The 11762-nt window shown below is 33.1% G+C and overlaps 2 protein-coding genes across 3 annotated transcripts in view; both read left to right on the forward strand.

The window, feature by feature from the left end:
- Nucleotides 1–219: 219 nt before the first annotated feature.
- On the forward strand, nt 220–1545 carry LOC21407355 (uclacyanin-2). Its single transcript, XM_010094424.2, has 2 exons — nt 220–581; nt 815–1545. The coding sequence occupies exons 1-2, from the start codon at nt 398–400 to the stop codon at nt 1249–1251; spliced, it is 621 nt and encodes a 206-aa protein (XP_010092726.1). The 5' UTR covers nt 220–397; the 3' UTR covers nt 1252–1545.
- A 7080-nt stretch (nt 1546–8625) lies between these two features.
- LOC21407356 (synaptotagmin-5) overlaps nt 8626–11762 on the forward strand; it is a 13891-nt gene continuing 10754 nt past the window's right edge. The window contains exons 1-4 of one of the 2 annotated variants that reach the window (XM_024163178.1): nt 8626–8950; nt 9108–9235; nt 10668–10769; nt 10898–10948. In XM_024163178.1, coding sequence (XP_024018946.1) covers nt 9131–9235; nt 10668–10769; nt 10898–10948 — 258 coding nt within the window. In that variant the 5' untranslated portion in view covers nt 8626–8950; nt 9108–9130. Of the gene's footprint in view, nt 8951–9026; nt 9236–10667; nt 10770–10897; nt 10949–11762 lie in introns of those variants that run through there. The other variant, XM_024163179.1, reaches the window with a different exon arrangement.

Genomic DNA, 11762 nt, shown 5'->3' on the forward strand with positions numbered 1-11762 from the left:
CTTTAAAATATGTATAATATGAGGAGATATCTATAATTTATCTAAACACATGTATACATATTTAAAAAAAAAACATATATATTTTAAAAAATATATACATATTTAAAAAAAAATATATATGTACCTGTGTTACTCCAATTCCGTACCCATTGAAGACTTTACCTAATTATTTAACTAAAAAAATTATTAATAAAAAATAAAAAATAAAAATACTGACACGCAGTTTTCCCATTAGCTATTGGCGTTCTCTTAACACTTTGGAATATTCAAACTACAAACACGGGTTGAGATTAGACAACAACCCACGAAAACTCCGATAATAATTCAAAACCAAAAAGGAAAAAAATAAAGAAAAAAGTCATCGGTTCAGACGGCTCCTAATACATCCATCCCGGCCATGGGAACGGCGATAACGGCCAATCTGACGGCCATTGCGCTCTTGATCGCCTCCGCAGCGGCGTACACCAACCACACGGTCGGCGGCGATGCCGGGTGGTTCTTCGAATCTGCCACCAATACTTCCGCCACTGATTACTCCTCTTGGGCTGCCAATCAAACTTTCAGTCTCGGCGACTATCTCAGTATGCTCATTCTTTTGAATTTCCGTAGCCATTTTTCATTTCTGTTTGGTTACTAAGAAAGAAATGATGGAAATCAATTGACATTAATATCTTCTATTTCAGCGTTAGGTCAAAGTTTGCCCCAATTTCTCAGCATCCAAACAAGCATGCATATACTTCATCTTCATTTTCCTCCCCGATCTAATTTCTAGAAGTTATTATCATCTTATATTTTTCTCTGATTTGATTTCCAGTTTTCAAGACCAACTCGAACCAGACGGTGATCCAGACCTATAACAAGACGACCTACCAAAACTGCGACTTCGATAACGCGTCGGACAACGACACGTTCCAGTACGGCGGCGGCGGCGAGAAGTTCGGCGAGGCGTTGACAACCGTCGTGGCGTTGACCATCGAAGGAGCCAACTACTTCTTCTCCAGCGGCGGCGAAGACGGCGTCCAGTGCCAGCACGGCATGGCCTTCGATATCAAGGTAGCGCACGGCGCTGGCTTGCCGCCGAGCCTCAACCAACCACCGCCGCCGCCGTACATCGAGCCGCCTGGTCCAGATTCGGCTCAATCGCCACCGGGAACGGTTGTCATAGCTCAGCCGCCGGGGAGCGGCGGCTTCGGAATCGGCACTGACGTGCGCGGTGGGCTCTGTGCGCTTCTTCTTCTGCTGCTATTCTGAGCCGTGATAATGATATAATTTTATTTCAGTTATTCCATTTTTCGGTGTGTTTGGGTGTTAAAGCGGAATGGACCTATCTCTGGATCAGGGTGTCCACGAAGGAAACATGAACTTCTTTTTGTCACGGATTAGAATGTCCTGAGGGGATAAATACATTTTTGTCGTCGTTTACACTCCACAGTTTACACTATTTCTTCCCCTTCCCTCATGAAACACTCCTTATTTTTATTTTTTAAAAACAATTAGAAGGAATAATTTTGATTCGATGAACGAGAATTTTGTTATAGGATTTGAAAGAGATACATGATCAATAGTCTTAAGTTGTTAGAATGTCATAAAACTTTATTATATTTATGATATATGAACTTGATTATATATATACTATGCCAAACCTAGTTCGAATAGGAATAGTTGATAATTGAATATGATTTTTTGATTATTTTTGTATTTGTAATAATGTGAAAAACATATATACATTGTTTTATTTTTCCTTAAAATATGTCTAATCTGTATATATATATGTAATATAAGTTAATTTTTACCTTTTTATTATGATAAGATAAGATTTGATGTTAATGAACATACATTATGAGCGAGTGTTACTCATTCCTTCAAAAAAAGAAAAAGAAAAAGAAAAAGCGTTACTCATATTTACAATAACTAATTTAACAAACTAATATAAATTCGCAAACATACTGAAAATGCATATTTTATGTAGTTCTCCAATATACAAATAAAAGTGACGTTTTTTTTTCTTTTCATTCTCATTGTCCCACTCCACTTGAATTGAACCCATTTCCTATTACTATAATTACGCATCATCTTTTCTATTGCAAATAAGAATAACAATAAAAGTCATCTTTACAAGTGAAAGTAAAAAAAAAAAAAAAGTAAGGATTTGTTTGATACGATGATTATCAAGATTTTAAGGTTGAATCGTGGTTTAGGTTCAACTAGATGTTCTAAAAAGGTTGAATCGTGGTTTAAGTTTAACTTAATATTTGTTTACAAAAAGTAAAAGGTGGTTTGGACCTAGTCCAACAAAACCAATATTTGATTTAAAAATAATAATTAAGACTTAAACTTTCATGTGATGTTTTAACCATTTTCAACCAAAAAAAAAACCTCCTTTTCGTTTTGGTCAGTTTTAACTAGAGGTGGCAATTTATTTCACGTGTAGTATTTTGATCATTTTTTCATAAATTTGTAGTCAACCCGAACACGACTCATAACACAAAATCTTATAAAAGTCGCAACACGAACACGCCACGACAACTTTCAGGTTGAAACGATACGACACGAAAATGACACGTGACACACAATTGATCAATGAACCCGAAATTAACACAAAAATTATATATTTTTATTTAGTTTTTTACACATTAGAAATAACTTAAAATTCACAACACGCTTAAATACAGCAAAATCCATCAAAATTAAGCAAAAAATAATATAAGATTTTGAGCACAACTATCATGATGTTACGAGTTCATATAAAATCTAAAATAAGTAATGAAAAACATATATTATTTTTAATTTTTTACGAAATTCGTGTTATATTTGAGTAGGCAGGTGCGGGTCTAACCCAAAATTGACAATTATTTTTTGTGTCAATTTAAAGTTAATCTAGTTATGATCCGAACATTTTTTTTTCTAAACCTAACCCGTAAAACTCGTGTCATTTTTAAGTGTATTGTTGTACCGTGACCCATATTACTTTAGTTTCAACCACAGGTTCAAACCACATATAATTCAAACTCAAAAATGTAGGGCTTGTTCTTTTGAGTGAAAAACTCAAAAAAAAAAGGTAACTCGAGTTACAACTTTATTCGATTTCATGTTCTTTTAAGTTTAAACTCGAGTTCAAACTCGAGTTTAGGACCAAAACTCGAGTTCAAGTTTCCTCTTTAACTTGAGTTCAGAAACTCGAACTCAAATTAATGAACAATATTTTTTCTATTCTTAAAAATGCTATAACTTTTTCGTTTTAATTTTGATTGAGATGATTTTTTTTTCTATGCGTTGACAACGAAAAGACGAATAAAACCTGACCCATATACCCTATAAAATTTTTCATTAGCATTGATTTTTTATTAAAATACTATCTAAATACAAATTCAAATTTTAACTCACTCAAACATAAACTCAAAAATATTCTTATCTCAAACCATAACTCAAATGTACACAACCAAACACAAACTCAAGTTACAAGTTCAACTCAAGTTATAACCTAAATTCAACTCAAAAATTATACTCAAGTTAAATTCCAAAAGAACAAGCCCGTAATTTTTCAAATTCAACGATTCAAAATACACCTGGTTCAAACTCAAAGGTTCAACCCACCATCGTATCAAACATATCCTAAATTACACGTAATCGAGTGTACTTGCACCCACAGCAACATGACACTTCCGAGAGCAATTGATATGACCACCTCAAATAGAGCATATAACTCAAATGAAAAAAGAAGAAGCAAAAACAAAGAGAGAGTGTGAGTTGATAAACAATGACATAATTGAGTATTTCTGATAATTTGAACCAAATTATTCAGCTAACGCAATCAAGTAAACACAAATGTGTTGAAAAACATTAGCCAAAAAACAAAAAAAGTGTTGAAAAAAAAAATCTGATAACAGTGAAGAGACGCTATAAATGGCCATTGAGATAATCATTGTAAGACACACAACATATACACTTGAATAGAAAACAAATATTACTTCACAGTAAATACGTAAATTATATAATTTATGGTTTTTTATTTTCTTTTTTCTTATAATGTTTTCTAGATAAGCTTTTAATATAACAACTGGCTTAATTATGAAAAAAAAAAAAAAACACTACGTTAAAAAATTGCATTATCATCTTGGCGTGTGGCAAGAAGCGCGGAAACACCGTTCATGGACTGCAGTATAGGTGGCGAGAATGAATGATCAATTTTTATAAGATTTCTTTTACATTTTTTTTAATGAGGGAGAATGAATCAGTTGGAAATACTTCCATTTGGCATATATCTTTATTAGTTACTAGGTTTTAATCCAATCACATTATGAATAATGATATATGGTGATATATGATTCCCGTATAACTCAAATTTTAGCTTAAAAAAGAAAAGAAGCTGAAATTCTTAGCATTTTTAATGTTTATAAGCATATTTAATTTTCGTAAGTGAAGATTGATTTTAAAATACATAAAACTCTTTATAGGGCAAAACAGATCCTCTTTGCTATGCGTATGTAAATACGGATTAAATTCATGAGAGGTTCTTGAACTCTTTTCTCTCTCTAGAATTAATCTATGTACTCAAATTTATCTCATAAATAGTCTATTAACTGAAAAAGTGTCTTATAAATGGTCATTTTATTAAAATTTTAGATAAAAACCGTTAAATTGGATAGTTGTTATGATTTATGGGTTGTTTTAAAGTTTAATACTACTCTCATTTTTTTTCATGAGAGGTTCCTGAATTTTTTTCTCTCTCTAGAATTAACTTATGTACTCAAATTTATCTCATAAATAGTTTATTAACTGAAAAAGTGTCATATAAATAGTCATTCTATTAAAATTTTAGATGAAAACTGTTAAATTGGATAGTGGTTATGATTTATGGGTTGTTTTAAAGTTTAATACTATCATTTTTTTGTATTATTTGAAATCTTTAGATATTTTTTACTTATTCAAATTAGTTATTAAATGTTTTTTTTCTACAACTAATCTTTAAATTGTTATTTTTTATCTTAGTGAATTTACGGCTTTAAACAGATGTAACACCTCTTACACCTTGAGAATTATTATTGTTGTTACAATTTTCAAGTGTTATATAATATATGTACTACCTTTTTCTTATGCAATTGTACTACGATAGCAATCAATGGTTTTATTTTTGTTTTGCAACTTTTACTACTACATGTATTGTGCATTGTGTTTTTTTTTTTTTTTTTTTTTTTCCCGAGTGAATGCATTATGGTAATTAAGAAAGAAAAGTGCTATGGCTTATTATAAATAATTAAATCTTATGATAATAGAATTTACCAAGAAAAAGGGCGGTATTTTTTGTGTGTATCTCTTTTGTGGTGCTTTTTTTTTTTTTTTTTTTTTTTTTTTAACAATTGGTAAGGACAAAGTGAAGGTGGCAATATCCATAAATTTAAGAAAGAAAGTAATAATAATATTCCCTTCCAATAACCCCAATGTTAAGAAGGAAGAGTTTAAATTCCATCTATTAATGAAGAATTTATAGTTTAGTTATTTCATAAAACATATATTGATTCAAACAAAACCCAAAGAAAGGGGAAAAAAAAGGCACTAATGTTAGAGGGAAAAAAAGTCAGCTACTCGATATAGAGAGAAGAAAAAAAATTCAAGAACTGATTTTAGCGAAGGAAAAAAATCTTTAAAAACCTCTCAAAAAATAAAATTTGTGACTATTATTAAACTCCCTTAAAATAAATCAAAAATAATAACTATTATCCAATATAAAGGTTTCCATCTAAAAATTGAACTTAAAGAGTAATTGTGAGATACTTTTTCAGTTAAAAGACTATTTATGAGACAAATTTAAATACATGAACTAATTCTAGAGAGAGAGAAAAATTCAAGGACCTATTTATTCCTATATATATTGAGTAGTGGTGGAACTTCGGGCGGCGGGCCTACCTGAAGCCGAAAATTTTTTGAGCTCGGCGGGTAGGCACCTATCGCTGCCCGTCCACCTAAATATACCGGGCTCGGGCTCGGGCAGCCCGAGAAAAAAGCATTCCCTGTAGCCCGCCGCAGGGTGGGGGGGCCATGACTGTCGGCCGCCGTTTTTTTTTTTTTTTTTGAATTTTCCACTATAACTCGAAGCCCAAATACCCAACAAACGACTAGCTTTTTGAATTTATGCCCGACCCGACCCGAACCCGATCCAAATAAGTTTTTTGAGTCTTAGGCCGATTTTTGCCCGAACTTTTGAATGCAATGGCTATATTTGTCCGACCCAACCTGCCCGAAATTTTGTTACTGTTGGAGCTGAATTTTTTAGGAAAATTTTTTTTTTTCAAGCCAAAAAATTTCCTATAAATACCCCCTTCCCCCAACCATTTTCCTCACCCAATAACTCTCATCCTCTCTTAATTTCTCTCAATCTCTCTCAAATCTCTCTTAATCTCGCTCAAATCTCTCTCGATCTCTCTTAATCTCTCTCAAAGCGCTCTCGATCTCTCTTATTTTTCATAATGGATTCTTCTGGTTATGGTGGTGATATTCCCGTTGATGCCCAATTCAACATTGAAGAAGGGCAATTTCCTACTAATGTTTTTCAAACGCAGGAATCGCAAACACTAGAAAGAGCCATTGAGGAAACTGCAAATCCGAGCCATGGTGGACGTACTAGAGGTCGTGGACCTCATGGTCATAATGATGGTGGGCGTGGAGGAGAGGCAAGCGGAAGTGCTAGTGCAAATGTTGGAAGTTCCAAGAAGAAATGTAAGCGCACCTCAACAGTTTAGGAGCACTTCAACACATTCGAGGAGGTCGACAATAACAGTAACATTAAATACATAGCTCAATGCAAATATTGTGGTGATAAATTACAAGGTAACACTATTCACGGCACAACACACTTAAGAAGACACTCCGAAAAGTGTCTTCAAAAGCAAGGAGGCATACCCGATCTCCGCCAAACACAATTATCATTTGATTGCCAAACTGGCGGTCTAACCACTTGAAAATACGATCCACAAGTCAATCGTATGGAAATGACACAATTAGTAGTTACATTAGATCATCCACTTAGTTTTACCAAACAAATGAATTGACAGTGTTATATTAAAATTGTACATTATCCTAATGCACAATTTTTTTTTCAAAAACTACTCTTAGGAAAGATGCATTAAAATTATATAAACAAGAAAGGGAAGCATTAATCAACCTTTTACACTCTACTAGTGGTGGAGGGCACGAGCATTAACTTGGCCGATCCTAACTCGACTGGAAATGGATATTTTTTTCGATCCCAGTCTCCTCTGTTTCATCCGAACAAGCCTTCAGTACGACCGGCTGAATACTTGAAGAACGTAGAAACGCATTGCAACAAGACATTGTTGAAACTTTGGTTTGCATCAAGGATTGGGATCGTTCTAACCAACGCTCACATGATACAATTTCGCCGGCAAGCCAAGAATGGATCGATGAATTTAATAGATTAACTTTTAATTTTGAAGACGACCATTCAGCTTCAAATTAAATTCTATTATTGTAATTTGTAAATATTTATTTATTTTGTACAGTGTTATTGTAATCTTGTATAGACTTTATAAGTTCATCAAATTTGTAATTCGTCCCAGAATGATTGCACTCTTTTTTCCTTACCAAATTTTTATCCCAATTGGGATTTTCTTGGTAATGTTTTTAATGAGGCAATCACGAATTACAAATTTAAAAATTAATTAATAAATAATTTTTTTATATAGTTCGTGTTCATTTCAAATTGCAATCTCCCGTATAATTTTTGTATAATTTTTACAATAAATAACTTAAAAATCATTTATATACATACCATATACAATTAATAAACAAAATTATATATAATATATATAATAGTATATAAATATATAAAAAACATTAAAAAAATTTTCAGGCACTCGGGCGGTCTCGGGCAGCCAAAACTTGCCCAAAGCCCGTCCATGATCTTTCTCGGGTCGGGTCGGGTAACCCAAAAATTCAAGTTCAGACGGGCTCGATCATTAGATAAAAATTCAGAATTTTCAATGATCGCGGGTGACCCGTCCAAAGTTTTAGTACTAATTTGAGTAAACTCATTGCATATTTTTAAGCCATCAGAATAAAATTGGATAGGAGTTTTTTGTCTTTTTCTGAAAGAATGGTATATTACTCAGTTAAAAAACTGGATATGATTTAATTATGAAAAATATTCATTAAGCAAAAAAAAAATCTATTGGTAATATTAATAACGCATATTACCAGTAGAGAATAGTCTCCCAAAAATTCAGAATTTATTCAAGAAAAAAGTACCTCAAAATATTCGTCAAAACTCAAAAGCTTGAGCGCCAAAAAAAAAAAAAAAAAGATTACTTCTACCGACAAAACAAAAACTTATCCAAAAAAAAAAAAAAAAAAATTCTAAAGGAAGTGTGTTGTTGAACTGACCACAAATATTCGGGTGAGATATTTCCACCAGCACCAAAAGAGCAAAAAATAAATAAATAACTAAAACTAATTAACTTCGATTTTTCTTTTTGAAAGGAATTAATATGAAATTATTGTTAGTTTACAAATGGGCAAGAAACGGCCCAAACGGTCATGAAATGATCTATGAGCAAAAGCCAACAAAAAAAATCCAAGATAACAAAAATAAATGAAATGAAAAAAAATTGAATTGAATTCATGAATTGGATTATAAAGGAAAGAAATTGAAGGCTCTTCTGGGCATGGCCTACCAGTCTTGATTGCTTTCGGTTTTTGTGTCGAAAATCCAATATCTTGATGAAGCCGAGAGCGGCCTTTTAAAACCCGATTGAGATTATAACGCACAAAACGAATTCTGTTTCTCACACTTACTAAAAAACTAAAAAAAGAAAAATTCATATTGAATATTCATAAATGCGCGTCTTATTTTCCTTCTGATTTGATAATATTTTTTCTCTGATCCCTAATCTTCACTGACTTTTCAACGCTCGCTCTCTCTCCTTTCTATTCACTGGTAACTCTCTCTCTCCTATCATCTCTCTCTTTCTCTCTCTTCCTCTCTTTCCTCATTCTCTAGATTTTATCGTTGATTTTGACCTGAATTTGTTTTTATTTTATTTTGAATTTTTGTTTATTTGCTTTTGATTGTGTTTTTGGTTGGGTTGAGGAAGATTGCGTTTCGGAATTTGCGAAAATGGGGCTGATTTCGGGGATTCTTATGGGGATGATCATGGGGATCGCGTTAATGGCTGGATGGCGTCACATGATGAGGCGACGCAGCACCAAGCGAATTGCCAAGGTACGAACGGAATTTCCCTTTTCCGAGTGTTTTCTGGATTGGTATGTTTGAATTCACGTCGTTTTTTTGTTTGTTTGATTGATCGCCATTTTAGGATTTGAAGTTTCGTTGATAATTTAGAGTGGAATTTCTTGTAATTTAGCCGTATAACAGAAAGATAAGAAATCCTATCATGCTGCATTTTGCTGTAGTTGTGTTTCTTGTAACTAGTGATTTGATATGACTTCCTTCGAATGGTTCTTTTGAAGAAATTTCTTTTGAATGATTCTTATATTCAGGTTTTGCACGGTTTCACATAGTTACATCTGGAATTTGATCAATTCATTTTTTTGGTGCGAGATAAAATTTTCCGAGTAAAATTGACAACTGAATTGGAAATGGCAATTAAGTATAACGGACAGAAAGCTTTATTTGAATTACAAGCATTCCTTTTGTTTAAAGCTGGAGAACAGTAATTCACTAAATTCTACTTGGTGTGCAAGCCGATGACTTCGCTGGAAATTGAATACTTTCTCAAATAATTCATGACCTGCTAAAGTAGTAACGTTTATTTGCTTTAAGGAGGAGGATTGATGATTTGGTAATGGACAGTACAACCAATATGGGAACACAAGCTGGTGTGGGACTTGTGGGAAACAGGGGGTGCGGGGAAGGACTGATACTTTCATATTGGACAGTACAGACAATATGGGGAAGACCACAGGCTGGTGTTGGACTTTCTAGCAATGACTGAGGGGCCTGGAGGGAAAAGCATATGACAAAGTTTAGTGTTACGGACTCGCAGTATATTTTTGAGGCAATTATAGCTCTGATTAATGTTAGTCAGTTGGACTTTTGCTGGTGGGTCTGGAAGCTCGATTAACATTTGTTGTGGGCTTCTTAGATGAGATTGGTGGGCTTAATACAACTTTTTTTTTCCAGAGAATTCAATTCTCGGTCCAACATTGTAAAGAATCTTAGGTATTTTCTGGACAGCTGCGTCGCTGTGATCTTTTTTGCTTGCTACTGCAAGCATAAATTTTTTGGGCCCCCTTAGCAAGGGCGTTCTTCATAGATTTTCCGAGAAATGAAAAAAAAAGATTATTCTATTTGATCTCGAAGTCCTCAAAAAGAGAAATATGAATACTTTCCTCATTTATCTTTATGCCTATATGCCTGTATGGTTTTGATTACAATTCAATTGTTTTTACATTCCCTGAGTGTCGGTTTTGGTTTGTGGCAAAAGTGCCGTATCACTGCAATCTTGGTTATGGTATTTTAGGCAGTAAAGGTAGTCATGTGTTGAAGTTCTTGTGGGTGATTTTAGCTCTTGCCTATGTTTCTCTACATGCTTTACATACACTATGGAATAAAAAGTTTTTGCACATTTTTTCAATTTTCTATGCAAATTATGAATTTATAATAATATTCAATAAATGCATATGCTTTGCAGGCAGTTGATATAAAACTCCTTGGGTCTCTTAACAGAGATGATTTGAAGAAAATTTGTGGAGATAATTTTCCTGAATGGATTTCTTTCCCTGTCTACGAACAAGTTGGTTCCTAATTATTCACGTTTGGTTATTAATCTGGTTCCTAATTATTCACGTTTGGTTATTAATCTATTTTTCCTTTTCATTTTATTCTAATCCTAGACTTGACCATTTTGATTGGTTCTCTCAGGTGAAATGGCTGAACAAGCAACTCAGTAAATTGTGGCCATACGTTGCAGATGTAAGATGAGAATTTTTTTTGTTCTCATCCTATATTTACGGTTATGTACAATGGAGTATGAATTTTTATTTCTCTTCTCAGCAAAAAACTGGACTGTCTCATTTTCTGTAAAACGGTTAACTGTTTACTGGATTAAAACTCAAGGACATACAGTCTTTCTTAAGTTTCGTGCTTTTCATATTGTTTTGTCAATTTAATATATGGACACTTAATGCTTAAGTAGATATATAAAGTTTCCCTCTTGTTTTCTCCCCGGAAAATTTCCAGCCCAGCCTCCACATGTTTTAAATGTAATTGGGTAATTTAGTTCTTTAACACAAATCTTAGGAGCTGAAAAGAAATACTATCAATATAGATATATTTTTATTTTTGAGGAAATCAGTATAGATAGTTTGTATATTCTGTTGATGAATAATGAAGGAACATGTTGAAAAAATGTTCTGCTTGAAATATGTGCGTTTTACCTTCTCAAGGTGATTTTGACAACAAAGATGTGCGCATTCCTTTTCTCAATGAAAGAAACATTTTCTTTCTTTCCTTCTTTCTTTCTGAAGGTATTTTAGGAGAGAATTGAGCACTTTTATTTCTCTTCTAATTGTTACATAAACTGGCCTCCTTATATAGATGAGCCAGAGAATAGCAAAATAAGGAAAGTAAAACAAATAAGTAAACAAATCAAAATAAACGGAAACAGCCTAATATTCTAATCCCTTGACTTTAGCTATCAATCCTCATCATTCCTCTATATTTGGACAGAATTAGGACAGCTATACATTCCTAATTTACCGACACTTTCTTTTTTGGTGTTGTTGTC

The sequence above is a fragment of the Morus notabilis genome, unplaced genomic scaffold (assembly GCF_000414095.1).
Source record: "Morus notabilis unplaced genomic scaffold, ASM41409v2 Scaffold98, whole genome shotgun sequence".
Taxonomy (NCBI): Eukaryota; Viridiplantae; Streptophyta; class Magnoliopsida; order Rosales; family Moraceae; genus Morus; species Morus notabilis.